General features: G+C 43.2%; 1 protein-coding gene across 3 annotated transcripts in view; it reads right to left on the reverse strand.

The window, feature by feature from the left end:
• Positions 1-4,443: 4,443 nt before the first annotated feature.
• KIF18A (kinesin family member 18A) overlaps positions 4,444-20,496 on the reverse strand; it is a 109,700-nt gene continuing 93,647 nt past the window's right edge. For all 3 annotated transcript variants that reach the window (XM_006111516.5, XM_006111514.5, XM_006111515.5), the window contains exons 14-17: positions 17,450-17,942; positions 16,656-16,760; positions 12,423-12,532; positions 4,444-4,916 (exon numbers count right to left, since the gene is read on the reverse strand). In XM_006111516.5, the coding sequence (XP_006111578.1) occupies positions 4,777-4,916; positions 12,423-12,532; positions 16,656-16,760; positions 17,450-17,942 (848 nt within the window). In that variant the 3' untranslated portion in view covers positions 4,444-4,776. The remainder of the gene's footprint in view (positions 4,917-12,422; positions 12,533-16,655; positions 16,761-17,449; positions 17,943-20,496) is intronic.

Here is a 20,496-nt window from a genome sequence, read left to right on the forward strand (position 1 = left end):
CATAATTCTCGAAGTCGTGATTTGCCAGTTGCGCTGCATAATTGCACATTCTTAAGGATGCGGTGGCTGAAGAGTAAACCACCTTGCCTAGGAGATCAAGGCGCTTAGCTTCTTTGTCAGCTGCTGCATTTTTGGCCTGAGGAGTCTTCCACCTCTGTTGTGCCGCGTCCACCACGAGGGAGTTGGGTTGAGGGTGCGTAAATAAAAAGTCCATCCCCTTTTGATTTATAAAGTACTTCTTGTCTGATTTCTTATTAGTTGCCAGGGATGTAGCTGGGGTCTGCCAGACGTCATTGGCAATCTCTAGAATGGCTTCGTCAAAGGGAAAAGCCATCTTTGACTTCTGGGACAGTTGCAGGTTCTTCAACAGCCGATGCTGCTTTTGTTGCACGTCCGTCATCTGGATCTCTTGGGACTGGGCTACCCTCTTGAAAAGCTCCTGGAACTGTCTATGGTCCTCAGACAAGTCCCCAGGTCCCAAGGCATCATCAGGTGATACAGGGGAGTTGGGAGCCGGCGAAGCCAGGCTTTGATGGTCCTGACGTGTGTGGTCACCCCCCTGATAGACGGATGCTGAGTCCTCCGCCGGAGCCAGTGGAGCAGCTGAAGATGAAGATTGTACCAATGGCTGTGGAGATAGAGTCCGGCTGGATTGCGGTGAGCGCGAGTGGAGACGTCGTCTGTCTCAGGGAGAGTGGTGGTCATAACAACGTCGGTTGTAATGATGTCTGCGGTATGGACTCGGAGAGCGCCTGGAAGAGTATCTTCCACGAGTGTCATAACGGCGAGAGCGTTCTAGGGTTCTTGGGGTCCCTGGAGAAAAGGACCTCCGGGAGTAGTGAGAAGGAGATCGAGATTAACGCTCTGGGCGATATCGGTTTGCCGGTGAGTGGTGAGATGACCGGCAGTAGTAGTCTGGGACCGATGAGTAATGACAATGATGCTGATGCCGAGGGGCATAATGATGCGCAGAGTAAGATGATCTAGGAGACACCGGTCCCGGTGAAAACATTGCACGGTCGGGTGTTAAAGACGGTGTCCGGAGCTGCGCTGACTTGTGTTGTGCTTTTGTCGGCACCATGGGGTCGGAAGCAGGCAGTGGTGCAGAGTATAAAGGACTAGGGGATGATGAAGTGATCCCCGCAGCCTGGCTGTTCATTAGCCGACCCGATGCCGTAGGCTGCAGGTTCGATGCAGGCAACGTCGGTGCCGCCGGATGTGAGGCAGAGGCACCCTCCTACGGCCTCAATCCCGGTGCCGCTGACTCCGGCGCCGGAGGAGAAGCCGCAGCAACAGCTGGGGAAGACACCGGCATAGCCGCTTCTGCGGCCACAACCATCTGCGCATGCGCAGGAAAAGCCGGTGCCGGGGCGTCCGTCAGTGAGCCTAGAGCGGCGGTTTTATCCGTTGCCAGTACCAAGTCCACTCTTGAGACCCCCCGGTGCCGGAACCAACTCCTTGCGGTGGGCTCTGACCGGGACGGAGGAGCTTCGGCCCTTGCCCGCTCTATCCACAGGAAGCTTCGGCGAATGGCCAGAGGTTCCTGGTCTGTCCCCGCTGCTTACTCTGCTTGGCATGGCGCGGGGACTGTCGTGAGCCACCCGGTCATCAAGCTGCCCAGCCGGGTGCGGGGCTGACGTGTCCGGCCTCACAGGTCTCTCTTCTTTATTCTACATGGTTCCATAAAATTTATCCACAGTAGAGTGGTCAGTGTTTTCCTCACTTTTGGAGCTTCTCCCGGCTCTGCATGAAGGTTAGTGGCCCATTTTCACACTGTTGGAGTCACAGCTGACTTGGCGGGTAGGAGACCTACCCCTCCCGCCCGCCTGTCTGACTTGTAATGCCAGGACTTAATGTAGTTATTTGCTCCATTATCTTTCAGAATATGGAAAGATAATGAAGCAAATAAAATAATTAATTTGCAAACACCTAGAAAATAAAGTGATAAGTAATAGTCAAAATGGATTTGTCAAGTACAAAGTGTATCAAACCAATCTAATAGCTTTCTCTGACAGGGTAGCAAAGCTTTGTGGATGTGGGGAAAATAATAGATGTGGTTTAACTTATCAAAAGCCTTGCTAAAGTCATTATCTCTCATCACCTTCTCATAAACAAATTGGGGAAATACAAGCAAGATACAGCTACTATATAATGGATACATAACTGGTTGGAAAATCGTTTCCAGGCAAGCTGGAACAACATGCAGTGGAATCCTGCAGGGATCAGTCCTAGGTTTGATTCTGTTCCACATCTTCAATAATTTAGATAATGGCATAAAAATACACTTAAAGTTTGAGGATGATACCAAGTTGGGACAAGTAAATTAAGATAAATTGTATTAAGACCACTTTAATTCTGAATGAGTGGGGGTTCATACAGAGATTTAATGTTATTTAACCAAAAGTCAACACCAAGCCCTCTTTCCATATTTATTCTGAATTATGAAGATCATATTTTCTATTTTGGCATGCTAAAGCTGGAGTGAACAGCATAGTATTGTAAAATCTGAATGCATCTTTGTAAAATGAGAAAAGTAAAGATTTTAGAAGAGTCATTTGTGTTGTTAGGTTTGCTTGTGGTATTTGAATTCTCATGACAGATACTATATGAAAAAATGAGAGAGAAGACAACAGATTCAATTTTAAGTATCCAACATGTTCATAAATTAGACTCTCTTTTAGATTATTATGAAAATGATAGTTTTATTAAATGGCACATTGTTGGATCCACCTATAAAAAATAAGTGAATTTTTTCAAAACAAATGATTTTGTCCATACTTGGTATGTTGGCCAAATCTGTCATCATGGACTCATGGGACTCTTATGGTCCATATCCATCTACTGTTCCAGCTCTCTGCTTCTCTTCACTTCAAATCTTCAGAATTAGTCATTTGCAAATATTGCGTGCAACTCCTCTCCTTATAGTCCTCCTGCTTCTCAACTAGGCTTTTGCTTCCTTCCAATCTTTCCAAAAGAGCTCTTGCATAGGTCTCCAGCATCATCTGGCTTAGCATTGGTAAAGGGTCATATACCATCTTCAATCTTTGATTTTCCTTCTCCTTGGGACATTGCAGATTGCATCAGCTTCTGTCCCCCGACACCCACATTACCTTTCTCTAATATGCTACTAGCAATCAGAATGATGAATGAAGATACTGATGTATCGACCCACATCCCATTTTGAATTCTTCTGCTTCTTCATGTTACTTTTGTCCATCACATCCAGTTCAAACTTCAACCCTTAAACTTCAAGCTTCTTCCGAACTCTCTTCCTCATCTTTTATGAATCCTGCTTGCACCAGCAATACCGACCTCTAAAACTTTGTTTCATCCTTTTACGAACATACTTCCCTGAACTAAACCATGAAAGTTGACATTGTTCCCTTTTTTCAAAATCCCTTCCAAGGATGCATTTCTGCATGACTATAATAAATCAATCCACATACTATGACATTGTGAGGGGCAGTTGGGGAAAGATTATGTTTACTTGCTTAAAATATATATAAAAAAATGTAGACATTTATAAAAGTGTTTGATAGTCATCTTCTCCCTTTCCCCCCTACATATGCTTCTTGGTTTCTTGGAATGGAAGCTCTCTGTGTCAGAGACCACAGGATAAATCCCAGAGTCCCTCTATCAAAAGCAGAACTTCACTATTGATGTCAATAGGTCATACCAAAAGGACTGGGTCACCGCTTGCCTAATGTTATGTTTGCAGAGACATACAAGGTCATGATCCTAGATTAAATAATTCTTGCTAACGTGATTAAGGCATATGACAAAATGGCCAGCATAGTCTAAAATTATTAACACACTACCAGGAAAACAAATGTTCATTAAGATAATCTTTAGTTTAGAAGAGGTAGCCACAGCAAAATTCATTTTTTTCTAAACTTTAAATTCACATGACATTTCTTCCTTTTGTTTATAGCTATAAAAACTTTATTCAGAACAATTACCGAAATTGACGCATTTACAACAAAATTAGAGCTTTGAAAAACTATAAAACATCAAAATACAAAGGAGCATTTACCTTTATGTTGTTCAAGCAATTAGGTTAAGCAACAAATTAAAAACTGTCAGATTAAAAGTCTGAGCTCAAAATATTATAGCTACCATTTAAAAAAAAAAAAAAAACCTATTATACATTTTTCCTATTTCCTGGTACCACGTTGGTGCTAGCACCCTGTGTTAGCACATTAATATTTTAGAACAAATTGACATCCTAATGCTTAAAGTATGAATGTATTAACATAAGGGACTATTTCATTTACTTGTAAGTTTAATAGTAGAAAATTTCAGTGAAAAGCATAAAAGCAATAATCTCAATGTTCTAATTACCTAAACATTTGGTGTATCATAATAAAGAATAAGAATTTGTAAGTGACATAAAAAAAGGATTTCTTTAAAAAGATGACAACATTGGCTCCTGACGAGTTAGAGTACTGCAAAGTATTAATTTATTAATATGTGTGCAAGAGTTAGAGAAACATCACTGTCTCCCCACAATGACTCATTTCTATTCTCTTGCTAAAACACAGTAGTAGAAGTCTGTATGTGTTTATTGGAAGATAGAATGCAAAAATATATTTTAATGAAATCCTCACTGGAAAGGTGAATGATCATTCTAGAATTGCGTAGTACAGTGACGGACATGGTTTGATAAGTCTCGGACTTATCCTCAGACTTTCCTGCAGCAGGAAAAATCAAAGTCCATCTTTTACTTGCATGCTTTCAATCTTGTCTGAAATTAGGATGAATCCTCAAACCTACAACTTACTTTTTCTTAGAAACACAAATTAAAAGGTTTTTTGAGGTCCTTGATTTCATACTCAATGTTACATTTCCTTCAGAAAGGCTTCTAGCAAGATTTCTCTGCATATCTGATTCTTGTTTCCGGCTCCTTGTTCCAAGTCCTAATGCAGAAATAGATGAAGATTGTAGTGAAAAATACAGAAATATGACCAGAAAGAGAGGCATAGGACTCCACTCAACTTTGTACTTTACTGACAGTGACTGTATATTGTATACAAAATATGTACAAATATTTATGTATACTTTATGTACCCTTTTTTGATGAATGGGAGGAATGGCGTCTTTCTCTAAACATCCCAGCATTCAATAAGTAAAGGGTTAAACCCAGGTACCTAGGAAATATTGACAGGGAGCCTGGAGAACCAATGGGAAGAAATCATTGAGATTTGAATTGAAAGGAAATCTGCTTGCTGCTTTTCTTTGTGGGTTTTTAAAAACAGGAGCTGTAGGAAAAAGATTAATCGAATCACAGGGATATTCATGCCCAGAAAAGCAATACCCATGACTAGAAATTGACTGGACCTTGAAGATATGGATATGTAAGTGATAGGGAATTATTTAGATGCGATCAAATTATTTTCTTTGTTTTGTTGTTTGGTTACACTCCTCTGTACTGAGTTCATGTCCTCCCCACCCCCAATATACTGTACTTAAAGCTGAATCCCACAGAAGTAATTCTCTGTACTTTAATCTTTTTTTCTCAGTTGCTCTATAACACCTAGCAACCAAGTATGCTTTACAGAGTATATTTTTTGTTTTGTTAATAAAAATAATATTTTTTAAGATCTGATTCTTGAGTCTTGGAAGGTAATAGGAAGTCTGCATGCATGCCTAAAACAGACAGGTCAGCTATCAGAGATTCCCATTTGTTTTCTTTATTTTATTTCCAAGCTATCTTGTGGTAAAAGAGCTTGGGATACCCCTCTGGAAGAAATTCCCAAGTGACTCCTCCTGGGTTCAAGAAGAAAGGGTTTTTGTGTTTTTTTCCCCACTTGGGTGGTGGCAGCATACCTCCCAAGGACAGGGAATCTGTGATTTGGGGGATTTTTAAATTTAGAGGCACCGTATTTTAAGGTGTCTTGCGAGCGTCATTTTCTGCATTCGAAGTGTCAAAGTGGATAACAACCTTGACAATTCAATTCATCTTCCTCCCTGCCCTAGCTCCTGTTTCAAAAAATACACAAAGAAAAGCAGCAAAGAGATTTCCTTTCAAATCTCAACACTTTCTTCCCATTGGTTCTATTGGCTCTCTGCCAATATTTCTTAGCTACCTGGGTTTAACCCTTTAGGTACTGAATGCTGGGATGTTTAGAACGGGACAGCACTCCTCCCATCCATCACATCTTTATTTTCTAATATGACTTATACTCTATTCAAACATTGAAAATGTGCCATTGTCTCTCTCAGTTTTGGGAAAAAACCCTGAATTTACTGTTAACTATTCAGCATCATCACATTCTTTCCCTGAAAGCATGTTTTTTTGAAAAAATGGAATACTGCTACTGAGGTAAGAACTGAACTCTTTCTTCTTACCCACAGAGACATGGTATTTAGTATATTGCTAAGCATAATGTCTGAGAAGCAGGGAAACTAATTTGTGTTTATTCCTTTTCTTTAAAAAAAAAAAACTTTTTGGCATGTCTAATATTTTGCAGTACAGGCAGTCCCCGACTTACGCGGATCCGACTTATGTCGGATCCGCACTTACGAACGGGGCTTTTCTCGCCCCGGAGCTCGTGGGCGGCGGGTCGCCACCCGTGTCCTCCGGGGCGAGAAAAGCTTCTCGACCCCCCCAGCAGACCAGGGACACCCGAGCAAAGCCACCCAGGCGGCGGGAGTCCCACTGCCTGGGCGGCTTTGCTCGTTTGCCCCGGAGCAAAGCCGCCCCCAGGCAGCGGGACTCCCGCCGCCTGGGCGGCTTTGCTCCTGTCCCCCTGGTCTGCTGGGGGGGTCCAGCGGCTTTGCTGGACCGCCCCAGGAGACCAGGGGGACAGGAGCAAAGCCGCGGAGCACGCCCGCAGCGGGACAGACCAGGCGCGCTTGGGCTGTCCTGCTGCGGGCGTGCTCCGTGGCTTTGCTCTCCATCTCCCTGGTCTGCAGGGAGACAGGGAGGAAAGCCTTGGAGCACGCCCGCAGCAGGAGAGCCCAGGCGGGCCCGGGCTGTCCCGCTGCGGGCGTGCTCCGCGGCTTTGCTCCTGTCCCCCTGGTCTGCTGGGGGGAGGGGGGGTGCAGCTAATGCCCCCCCCCCCCCCCCCAGCAGACCAGGCTTTTCTTGCCTACCCCTGGGGTAGAGCAGCTGAGGGCTGCCGGGCTGGTCCCGCAGAGCCGCTCCAGACCAACCCGGCAGCACCCCAGCTGCTCTGCCCCAGGCGTCCTGATTCAGCCGCTGCTGGTCAGTTTCAGCAGCAGCTGAATCACGACGCCTGTGGCAGAGCAGCTGGGGTGCTGCTGGGTTGCTCCAGTAGCGCCGAGGAGCCGCGCTACTGGAGCAACCCAGCAGCACCCCAGCTGGTCTGCCCCAGGCGTCCCCAAGTCAGCCGCTGCTGAAACTGACCAGCGGCTGACTACAGGAAGCCCGAGGCAGAGTCGCTCTGCCCCAGCCTTCCTGGAATCAGCCGCTGATCAGTTTCAGCAGCAGCTGACTTGGGGACACCTGGGTTTCTTAAGTTGAATCTGTATGTAAGTCAGAACTGGCATCCAGATTCAGCCACGGTTGAAACTGATCAATTTCAGCAGCGGCTGAATCTGGATGCCAGTTCCGACTTACATACAGATTCAACTTAAGAACAAACCTACAGTCCCTATCTTGTACGTAACTCGGCGACTGCCTGTATTAACTAGATGGTCAAATACAGGATTCCTTCACAATACAGTTACAGAAATTGGTATGGGTATTCTCTTTTCCCCAATACTTGGTAGAAACAGGTGACACTCAGATAGCACTGTGCACAATACTGGAAGTACAGAAGCATGTCTGTCTATGATAAACTTAAAAAATAAACCCTATATATTGCTAGTTTTGTCTGTGGGATAGGGTGTGAGAGACCAAGCCTTAAACCTCAAGTCAGCATAGTAAAAAGGAGAGCAGCCTTCAATCTACTCTAAACTGCACAAGAAGATTGTCAGCCCCTGGGAAGGACTAAGAATGGTGGAGGAGAGAAAGTATAGGTAGCTTAAAATAATTTTTGCATCCTCTTCTGTGGTGCAGATTTCAGTTTTGATCTAGTAAACAATGTTGCTCAAAGTTTTCTATATAATCTCTTCCCTCAAATAACAAAGATAGAGAAGACTCAGGTTTCTTTTTAAATTCTGCTAAAGAAAGGGACAACAAATCTAAAATTCTAATTCCTTTTCCAAATGAAAGACGATAGTAGTGCTGGTATGAGGTTTTTTCCACAAATAAACACGAAACTGAAGTTCTGACAAAGTACACCATTATGCAAGATGTTATAGACAAGTGGTTCCCAACCTTTTTTATACCAGGCACCAGCAAACCCATTCACAAACCTTTGGCAGACTGGCAACATTGTATTTGCATGTTCATTACACAAATAACGAGCATGCAAATATGTAAATACTGCATAATCACCTAGCCCCAACCCAGGCCCTTGCTCCCCAGTGCCCATCACCCTTTGCCCTCTGACCCTTTAGCCTCTGACCCTTATAGCCCATACCAACACTTTTGCCCCGTGACCCTACCATGCCCTCACCCAACACTCCTTTGTGCCCCCCCACCCCACCTCTCCCCAGGCCAAGGCTGCCCCCTCTCCCTCAGAAGTGTGGCTGTTACTGCCATGTGGAAAGGGGGAGCGACTTTTGGCAGCATGTGCACTTCCTCCTCAAGCATGTCTTGCACCCCCATGGGTAGAGGGGGGAAGCCGGAGCCCCAGCTGGCTGCCACTACCGAGAAGGTGGGAAGGCTCCTCCTCCTGCCACCGCCTCAGCCCTAGCACCATTGCTGGCAAAAGTAGCCATGCAAACAGGGAGAGCGGCTGTTGGTGGTGTGTGCACTCCCTCCTCCTTCGTGCCCCCTCCGTTCCCAAGTGCAGAGGAAGGTGCCTCCTGCTCCATCTCCTTTGGCTGTACCTCAGCCACCATGAACAGCCGGCTTGAGCTTCAGCAGTCGCTGCGGCCTCACAGCCATTGGGTTGTGGACCAGCAGCGGTCCTCGGCCTGGTGGTTGGGAACCGCTGTTATAGACTACATCCTGTAGGATTACGGTTAAGAGCTGTCCAGAGAGCAAAAATTCTATTCCTTGACAACTTTTGAAATTTGTGGAAGGAAAACCCAACCCTTTAAAGATTTTTTTGAAAGACAATTATGTCAAAATGTCTGTTTGGATGAAAAAAGGACGCTGGAATTAACCAGTCTCCACCCTAGACCTCAGTAACCTTATGTAGAAAACTTAATTGAAATAAATACATTTTGATTTTGATAAAACAACACATTTTAATAAAAACAATGAGAAGTCCTGTGGCACCTTGTAGACTTAACAGATTTATTGGAGCATAAGCTTTTGTGGGCAAAGACCCACTCGGACACGTATCTGATGAAGTGGGCCTTTGTTCATGAAAGCTTATGCTCCAATAAATCTGTTAAGTCTATAAGGTGCCACAGGACTTCTCGTTGTTTTTGCAGATTCAGACTAACACAGTAACCCCTCTGATACATTTTAATAAAGAACAATTTAGTTAAAATGTTTTGATTAGTGTTAGTTATGGTCTCGCTAAGTGGGCTTCACAAATTTTTGGGAAGATTATAGTGAGATTACTTAAAGGCTTTATCTACACCAGAGGGTTCCTAATCTTTTTTATACCAACAACCTCATTCACAAACTTTTGGCAGACTGGTAACATTTTATTTGCATAGTTACATATTCATTATGCAAATAACAAATATGCAAGGATGCAAATAAAATGTTACTGGTCCGCCAAAAGCCCCACTTCCCAGTTCTAGCCTCTAGAGTCCCGCATCCCTCCACTACCCCCCAGCGTCAGCCACTGACCCTAGAGTCCCCTGCACTCAACCTCCCCAGTGCCAGCCCCCTTCCAAATGCCTCAGTGCCAGTCCCCTGCCCCTTAGAGCTCCCCCACCAGATCCCCCCAGTGCCAGCCTCCTGTTTCCAGAGCCCCTGTGCACCAATCCCTCCCTCCCCCCAGTGCCAGCTCCCCACCCTGGACTCTCCAGTGTCCCCTAGTGTCAGCCCCTGACTCTTAGAGACCCCCCCCCCCCCGTGCCAGCTCCCTGCCCCTTAGGTCCTTCCATCTCCAGAGCGCACAGCACTAGCCCTGCCCCCTCAACTAGCCCTGCACTGCCTCCTAGCTGCCAGCTGAGCGCTTATGCCTGGGTCGAGGCTGCTCCAAGGCTCCCCCGCCCAGGATCTGCACAGCCCTTCCACTGTGCAGCAAAGCGCTTTTCCATGTCTGGGAAGAGACCCCACCCCAGCCCGGTGCTGGCTGGCTGAGAGGTGGAGCGGGACATGACTCTTCCAACAGCTGTGTTGAGAATGGTGTACTCTAGCCCTGGCACCCTAGGCCATGGTCCAAGGGTTGGAAACTGCTGCTCTACTCTGTGCAACTTCTAAACAGCAACTGCCAAAAGCTTCTCCATTGATAGGGCATTTCTCATTCTGATATCCTTGTGCTGCAGGTCAGGGGCCAGTTCAAGCACACAACTTCAGGAAGGTACCTTTATGCATTCTAAAGTTCTGTACTGACTTCTCTTCCTCCCACAACTGCATGATGATGCACTCCCATACATCAGTGCTGCTTTCCCTCCTCCAAAAGGGATGATCTACACTATGTACCTGCTCTGTCAATGTCAAAAGCAATGCTAATTTGCTGCTGTCCACATCATGTAGCATGTCAGGAACCTGCAAATCTTCCTCTGCCTGTATTTCACAAACTGTGCTGGCATGTGTGACGTCCTCATGACATTTAACAGAACATAGGAGAGAAGTGCGGGATCCATCTTTTCTTACTGCAAATGCTGAGTGCATAGCAAAGACTGGAGGTTGGAATAATGGCACAGAAGGAAGCCAGAAGTCACTGGGATATAAAGCCATGTTTGATGGGATGTTTTACGCAGTCCCAATATGTGCCATGCTCTGTTCTGTGTTCCCATATCTAGCGACAGATCACGTCACCAGACACTGCGAGATACATACCCAGTGCATTACTCATGCTGTCAATCATGGTGCACCAATGTGGACACAATTCATTCAGAAAGGGAGCACAAGTGAACATGCTTTAGCAACTTTGCTTTTGTAGATTTTTTTCATGTCATCGTTAGTTTCTTCGACAAAACTTTGTAGTGTAGACAAGCCCAAAAGTTGGGCAGTCTAGTTACTGTTTATAGTCTCTTTTCCCAGCAAAATTTTTTAGCCCTAATGAGGGGTGTTAGCTTTGTCAGCAAGTGAGCTCTCCTGTAATCGGCAAAACTTTTGTCTTCCATAAGAGTGTCATTTTAACACCTCTAACAAAAGTTGTGTTGTTCAGTTACCAGTATAGATATAGCCTCAGTAAACATTCTTTTGGAGATTATGACCGAGAGTAAATAGGACCCTAAAAGACGGTGCAAAATCAAGAGTGATCTGAGATGCCAAAAGGATGGATTAAGAGAAATGTGTGTGAAACATTGGCTGGGGAGAATGAGATTAGGGAAGATAATGCTTAAAAGCACAAGTAAAAGATCATTAAATTTGAGACAGACTTGCAGAATACTTCGGATTAACCCGTATGTAACAGCCAGCAATGCCAAGAGACTAATAATAATTCAAAATATATTAGTGTACGCAAAGGGCACTCTGAGCGCACAGAGACTAAGTGTTAAATTAGAACTTATTTTGAAAAATTGTGGGACAAATGCTCTTCATACGTTTTACATCTGTAATAGAATTTGTTGTAACACAACGTTTTCTATAGCTAAGATAGGAGTTTCTTGTGAGCCACTATTGCGATCACCTTTTGCAGACTTTTCTGGGAACACCACTTATAGTATTGTAAACAATTTGCTAGCAGATAAAGAATCTCTCAAGATTGCTTGCAAATTTCATTTTCTCAACTTCACTGCTGTGTTCTCCCAAATGGTATAAAAATGTATCTAATAAATCTCTATTTGGAAAAAGTAATCCAAAAGATGTTAAAAGATGAAGTAAGCATTCAAAACAGGTTTGGCAAAGTACTTAAGAGATTATTTTATTTCTCAATAAAAGCAGATATGGAAATTACATAGGAGGCACTTAAATTTGATGCCAGATCAAACCTGCTACCAGTGAAAAGTATGCTTTTAGGGTGATTACAATCATTAAATTACCTATTAAAATTAGAGAGTCTTATCATTTACATTTGTTATGAACTTGGAATATTGGGACCATGTCTAATCAAGACCCAGTAACTGACTAGATCTATTCCAAGTTGTATTTTTGGTTTGTGTTTTTAAATGAATGGATGCACCACATTCAGCAAGTAGCTTAGTTGACTGATCACAGCAGCAAACCATGAAAATGAAAAATTGTAAATGTAAAAATTTAATCTTGGGCCTATTACACAACCAGCCATTACCACAAATTCCAGTTTAATAACGCAAGTTATAATTTTGACACTTACCTACTGGTTTGGGCACTCGTAAAGTTTTCTGACTTAACAAGGTATCTTGTCGAATACGCTTTGCAGACACAGGATTTTGCAGGCAACTTAATTCAGTATTTGTCCCAGAACTTGAAAAAAGGCAAACAAAAAAGGCAAACAAAAGAAGTTACATTACACCCACTCACTGTACCTTTGGTATTTCAGAACATGCAGCATGAAAATATAGTACACAGTATTATCCATTAAGTATTTTACTAAGAAAATGCAATAGAATAAACTCAGTTTTCTTTCTGATGTCCACACATCATTTCAAACAGTTTTCTTTTAAAACTTTGTAGTACAATCTTGTAGGAATGCATTAATTGTGAAAATAAACCTCCCCACAAATTTATCATTTAATGTTACAATATAATCCAAAATTCCACTAATATTTGGGAAGCAATTCATGATAGTTGGACAGTAACAATTAAGGAAATAAGCACACTAAAAAAACAACATGCATAAAGAATCATTGGCATGCTCAACTTGTGTACACTGCTCCAGTCAATTTTTAATGAATATAATACTTCTCCCACTGCCATCATACAGTTGCAGCAGTTGGGTGGAGGAAGACAATCATTTCACAGCTAAGCTTTAAGTAAGGTAGTGGTAGCTGAGTTTACTAAAAGAAGAAAACTACTATTGTATAGTATTTCAACTAATGGAATTAAAGCATGATAATGAACTATAATGAACATGAAGCTGTTAGTGATATATCACTCTATTATCACATTTGTTCCCCCCACCTTCCATGACGGGATTCGCCAAGACAACTTTGAAATCAAGGCACAGTCAGTTTTAAAATATAAAGGACAGCTACATTTATACATGTTTTCTTATTTCTCTAACAGGATTTTAAAGTATTATCCTTCATATATTATAGAATTCAAGTTTAAAGACTCTTAAAAACAAACAAACAAAACAAAACTTGTTTTCTACTCAAATACACTGGAAACTGAACACTGATGAAGAATAGGATGAGCTTCCTGCTATCGTTGAGACTCCCATGTCCCTTAAGCCTGTCTCCTGGGAAGAGGCTCCAAACTCAGTGAAGGCAGCTTTAGCAAGGAACTCTTCTCCCCCCTTCATGTTACTGTCTGTCTGTCTTTCAGTCACTGACCTGTAAACTAGAGTTACTTGTTACTATGTTTATCAAGGGTCTCTGTGTGAGTGTGTGTACTGTTTGGTGAAGGTTTAGATGCTGTATTTCAATGCTGAATTGGGAGAGAGATATTTAGTATAGAGAAGGCAAGGGGGCAGGGGAAGGGGAAGAGAAAATGAAGGAATGCTTCCTTCTCCATAAATAAGGATATAGTTCCTTTCTCTCTCCTCCACCCAGATATAGATAAGGGACGGTGAAATAGGTCTTATCTGGTCTTAGGAATATGTGTGTCGCTTGTGGTCTGACAGTATAATTTTAGGAAGGAAGAGAGGAGTATTACTGAGAGAGCAATTCATAGAATCAGAGAATACTAGAGGTGGAAGGGACATTTGAGAGGTCAAGTCCAGTTCCCTACACTCAGCAGGACCAAGCACCATCTAGACCATCTCTGACAGGTTCTTGTCTAATCTGCTCTTAAAAATCTCCAATGATGGAGATTCTACAACCGCCTTAGGCAATATATTTGTGGTTGACCTCTCTGATAGTTTGGGAAAAACTTTCAATGTCCAACCCAACCCTCTCAAACTGCAATTTTAAGCCCACTGCTTCTTCTTACAGAATATAATTATTCTCCATCCTCCTTGTAAAAAACTTTTAGGTACTTGAAAGCTGTTATCATGCCCTCTCATAGTCTTCTCTTTAACAGACTGTCATGGATTGCTGTTCACAACCAACGGGAGCGGCGGGAAGCAGTACAGACTGGGACACCATTTCCATTGCCCACAAACAGTGATCTTGCAGCCAGTGAGAGCTGTGATCACTTGATACCTGTGGTGGCACAGGCAAAGATAGAGGTAGGGACCCACCAGGAACTAACACATCTCTTTCAGTCTTTCCTCAGAGCTCATGTTTTCTAGACCTTTAATCATTTCATTTTAAAAAAGGTACCCGAACCGTGATGCAGCCTGTGCTTTTGCTAAATTAGGAATAACTAAAGATTTATTTTTAAGATGATATCCAGGCAGTCCCCGACTTATGTCGGATCCGCTGTTACGAACGGGGCTGCCCCGGAGTACACGGACTGCGGGACCTCGCGGTCCCGCTGCCCGTGTACTCCAGGCGAGAAAAGCTGCTCCCCGTCTCCCTGGTCTGCAGACCAGGAAGACGCGGAGCAAAGCCGCTGCCCGAGCGCCCCCCCTCCCCCCGCGGCTTTGCTGCCGGCTTCCCTGAGGCTTTGCAAAGCCATGGGGGGGCTCGGGCAGCGAGGCAGCCCAGGCGGACCTGGGCTGCTCCGCTGCCGGCTTCCCCAGGCTTTGTAAAGCCGCGGGGGGGGCTCGGGCAGCGGGGCAACCCAGGCGCGCCTGGGCTGCTCCGCTGCCGGCTTCCTCAGACTTTACAAAGCCGCGGGGGGGCTCGGGCAGCGGGGCAACCCAGGCACCCCTGGGCCGCTCCGCTGCCGGCTTCCCCGAGGCTTTGCAAAGCCGTGGGAAAGCCAGCAGCGGGACAGCCCAGACGCCCCGCGGCTGTCCCGCTGCCAGCGTCCTCAGAGGCTTTGCTCCCCGTCTCCCTGCTGCAGACCAGGGAGACTGGGAGCAAAGCCGCGGAGGACCCAGGTGGCGGGACTGCAGTGCGTCTCGGTCCGCCGCCTGCGTCTTCCTGGTCTGCTGGGATGGGGGGGGGGGGAGAAGGGGTGCGCAGCTAGTACGTCTCTTCCCCCCCAGCAGACTAGGCTTTTCTCTGGACGCCTGTGGCAGAGCAGCTGGGGCGCTGCCGGTTGGTCCCGCAGCGCCGCTCTGGGCGCTACTGGACCAACCCAGCAGCACCCCAGCGGCTCTGCCCTAGGCGTCCTGATTTAGCCGCTGCTGAAACTGACTACAGGAAGCCTGAGGCAGAGTTGCTGTGCCTCGGGCTTCCTGGAATCAGGTGCTGATCAGTTTCAGCAGCAGCTGACTTGGGGACGCTTGGGGTTCTTAAGTTGATTCTGTATGTAAGTCAGAACTGGCGGTCAGTTTCAGCAGTGGCTGAATCTGGACGCCAGTTCCGACTTACATACAGATTCAACTTAAGAACAAACCTAAAGTCCCTATCTTGTACGTAACCCGGGGACTGCCTGTACACTCATAAAACTAGGGTTGCATTTGTCACTCATAAGTGCTAATAATATTAAAAAAAAGCTACTTGAAACTTGATCTCAGGATTCATGACTTCTTCAGAAGCATTTTAATGGACAGAGGTTTGATACATATATAAAAAATAACTTAACACCAGTATGTATTACTGTCAGTAACAAATAATGGAACTTTATAACAGTAATGTATTTAAAGAGATACCTTTTTTGGTTATAATTTTAATTAAAATTTTCTGCTAAAGGATACTTTAATAGCATCTCTTTGAAAATTAGATATACTTTATCAAGAAGTAGGAATGTCTGTGTAAGACGGAGATTTCTACTCTCAATATTCAGAAGTGATTTTTCACAGGCCATTGGGTAACTCCACAAAACATAAGGCCACCCTTTCTCCTACATGCGCTTCTATTATGTTCACTGTTGCTATTACTAATAAACATTCTCTTTCAGGTAGGGATATAAGTTTAATCAGTTAACTGATAAGCATCAGCTGGCTCTCCAGGAGCAGCAGGCACCAGCTGTTCAGGAGTGGCAGGGGCATCCCTTCCTAGTCCCATGTGGCTGTACATCCCCAAAACGTTTAACTGTGTAACTACTAGGATTTTTGATGGCTACTGTTTTTATAGCTTTTTTTACATCCCTACTTTCAGGATCTAAGTAGTGCACAGTCCATAAGATGAGATGATGCAACTGGCCTCTTCTAAATCAGAAATAATTTCCCCCCAGTGTAAGACAATTATGAAAATGCAATGTTAATCTTTATTGGTTTGACTAAAACTAAAAAAATAGTTTATATAAAAAACTTTAAGAACAGATTCTACATAATTTGGGAAGATTATATACTTAAATATGAATTGTCAAACCCTTTGTGGGGCATAATAAGTTAATTTCTGGATACTTGACACTTCTTCACATCATAATTGTAATAAAAATTAAAACTGTAGGTGAAAGCTCATGGAACAGACACTTTTTTTAAAATTACCTTAATAACTTCCTTTTCCTCTCAGCAGCAGAAGTCATTGCCATATATGATGGCTGCTCGTGTATTGGACCAGGATTTCTATTCAGCAATGAAGGAAGACCAAGTCTGAAATTCAATTAAGATACTAATTTAAATTATGAAAAACATATCCCAGATGAAAACAGTTACTTTTCACTTGATGCCAAATAAGTGTTCTACAACTGAAAAACTCAGTACTGGACATAAAATAAACATTCCAATAAAAATAGAAACAGTTATTTCTTTTTTGAAAAGTAAGGACATTAGAACTTTTATTTTGAAAGCCACAGCATGGTACTATGAGATTAGTAATTAACCTTTACATTGCAGTTTTTTTCAGGGTAGTACAAAAGGCTTCTGAAGGAGGATCAGTACTTCTCCATTTTACAGATAGGAATATTAACTTCTCTGAATCTCAGTTTGTCTAAGGCCTCACAGAAGCAGTACTGGTAATAGTACTCAATTTCCTGACTTCCAGTAAGTACCCGCTATATCATCTCTTAGTATAGGTACCAAAATAAATCCAAAATGTCCAGGATAATCAGCAAATTAATTTGAATTTTGTCTTTAATGTCTTATGTAAATTTTACTATTGACTTCAATGACGAATGTTGCCAACTTCCAGAAAAAAAAATTACACCATTAGTTATTTAAGTTTACTACAAGAATAGAAAACAGCACAAGAAAAACAGATCAACCGCATGAAAAGAAACTGTATAAAACAAAGCATGTCAGAAAAGAATGGGGACATCTAATGCACGGATGTACATAACTACCTTTGTAAAACACTGCTGCTGCTGCACAGGTGTGACTCCTTTTCAGACAAGTCAGCACAAGGATCATTTGTGTTACTTGTACCTTCGTACAGAGTCACTGTTGAATTCATGTCTATCTGTTCATACTGTGGTATCACGTTATATGTGACGTCCATGCCACACTCTTTTTTCAAAGGGAAATGAATATCTGCATTACAGCTATTCACTTCGGGAAGGCTTGCCACTTGTAATGGTTGCTTTACCACAGTCTGTGTACAAAAGATTGGAATAGATTTTCTACCAACTTCTGGTGTATACACAATAGGACGGACATCCTTGCTGAGGGAATCCTCCAGGCGATTAAGGCTAGACTGTTTGAAAGCTTCAGGACTTTGTGCTATCACTGGAGAATTCATTAGCTTCCGCCTTGTTCTTTTTTGTGGAGGGACTGCACATTCGTTTACATGTTGTACATTTTTCTTGACTTCTTCTGAAGGTACTCCTGAAGGTGTACCTGTCCAGTACAGATAAGATTGGTTAGTAGTTTACCTAAACTCTGTTCAGTAGAGCACTGTTTTCCCCCCTCGCCCACAATCCAAACTAGTGTAGCTGGTTTCATTACTTTACCCTTCTTTCCTCCTGCCTTTGCCAAGGAAGTAAACTTCTATACAGCAAAAAAGCTACTAGAAATATTTTCTGTTAAATGAACACATTTGTATTTAAAAGAAAGAATAAAATTATTTATATTATGGCAGTTCCTGTATTGCAGAATTTGGTCTTTGTTGCACACATGCATGTACATATAGAGTCCATCCCAAAGAGCTTTTGATATCATTTGGGACAACATACACCAGATGTAATAAAAAAAATAAAAAATAAAAAGAAGACCATGACAGAGGAATGGATCATAAGGATAACACAAGTAATATCAGATGATTACACAGATTTAGATATTGTACAACTTAGTGGCTGCTGGAGGTTTTAAGTCATAGGTTATTATTTTTCCTTAAAAAAACCCCAGCTGGTTCCAACTGCTCCCCGCCCAGTATAACTCCCATAAGTATAAGGACTAAAGCTTGATTTAAAAACAACAAAATCAGCTGAGGAGAAAAAAGTGGAAAATACAATTTTTGCTTAAGTTCTTTAACAAAGGAGCATCAGTGTAAGATATATCTATGGGTATGTCTAGACTATAGGGTTTTGTCGACAGATACTGTCGACAAAGCTTCTGTTGACAAAGCCGCTTTGTCGACATAACAGTGTGGACGCAAAGGACAGTGTAGATGCAATAATGCCTTCTATCGACAGAACTCTGTCGACAAAAGGTGTTATTCCTCGTAGAATGAGGTTTACATACGTCAACAAAAATGCTGAGTTTTGTCGACGTTATGTCAACATAACTCAAAGGCAGTGTGGACACAGGTATAGTTTTGTCGACAAAAGTCCACTTTTGTCGACAAAACCCTGTAGTCTAGACACACCCCCAGTATCTACATATCCCTCTCTCTTTATCTATATCTATAGATACAGAGAGACATATACACACCATTGTTTAAACAGTTGGATTAGTGATGATTTAGGTCAATGGGTAATTTATAAGTTTAACAAGTTTCATGTTATAAGTTTAACAAGTTTCATGTTACAATTGAAGATAACAAAGGCCAGTCATAAAAATAAAATGTCATTTTAATTTTTTAACTGATGAAATAAATTCTGCTATGCTTAAACTTACAGGTTGTACCTCCCTTAACCGGAACTCCCTGGTCCAGTATAAACCACAGGTGTTCCTGGATCATAGACTCCAAGAACAGGGAGGTCTGGCGGCAGGGCAAGAATGCATTTAGGGGGCACTGGCATGTGTGTGGGGGGAGGGAGAGGAGAGGGAGACGCAGCTGGAGTGGGGAGCTCCAGCCCCAGCGCCAGCCCCAGCACTAGCCAGAGGATTCTGTCCCTGACAGCAGAGCTCCAGCCCCAGTCACGGAGCCAGGTGGCTGCTGAGCTGCTCTGCTCCAGCTGTGCAGCTCCAGAACTGCCTGGCTAGGAAGCTCTGCCCCAGGTGTGGATCTCTGGCCATGGTGCTCTGCCCTGGGACAGCAGCAGAGGCAGGCTGGAGCCCTAATCAGATGGCAGCATAGGCCAAGAGGGAAGGGACATTCCCTGGTCTTGCAAATTCCCTCATTAGGGACCAGTCAGGTCCCAAAGGTGCCAGACCAGCAAGGTCCAACCTGTACTATGGACTGGCTTCCAGTTCAGCGTGCAGTCTCGGAATCAGACTTTAACTCCTCTCTGCTTGCTTAATTCTTATGATCAGGTAAATAATGAGTAGCTTTGTAAGTAAATAATCTGAAATGTTAAACTGCAATATTCATTCAGGAGGACTGACTAAAAGACTTTTGACTGAGGCAAACATGGAATACAATCTTGCAAGTTAATTGTGCTATCATCCTGAAGTGTTCTTTAACTTTAGTCTTCCACAGAGATTACCTCTGAGCTTTTAACAGTTCCATTCTTCACACATTTTTGGATAGCTGATTTAAAAAAAATAGTAACAACAACTATTTTTTCCAACAAAATTACAGTATATACAAACTACAAGACCAGACAGCAAAGCTAAGCCACTATATCTTTTCTGTGCAGTAATGGGGAGAACAGTAGTGAAATGTTAATAGAGGAACAGTCATTATGTTGTTTCATTTCACAGCTGTGAAATTTTTGTTTGAGTGTAGCATAAATGGGACACATGTTTGAAAACTATTTTCCCAGTCTCTGATATGGCATTTCATTTCCCCTACCACTATCTTTTATAGCCATACTGTGGTACAGATAGCTATTTTTCTCAAAACCCAATGGCCGACAATAAGCAAGAGGTTGTTTTTTTTGGTTTATAAATTATTTTCAATTGGCGCGCTTGCAAGAACACTAATGATTCCATTTATAGTTCACTATAAGGTCTGCTCTCATCCTTGGCCTTTTGTCAAGTACTGTGCACAATTTTACTATAAAACTAATGCCATTTTTTCAGAAAGCGTACCTTTTGTCACAACTAAAAATTGTGACCGGCACTTTCA

Source organism: Pelodiscus sinensis, chromosome 5 (genome assembly GCF_052426305.1).
Source record: "Pelodiscus sinensis isolate ZL-2025 chromosome 5, ASM5242630v1, whole genome shotgun sequence".
Taxonomy (NCBI): Eukaryota; Metazoa; Chordata; order Testudines; family Trionychidae; genus Pelodiscus; species Pelodiscus sinensis.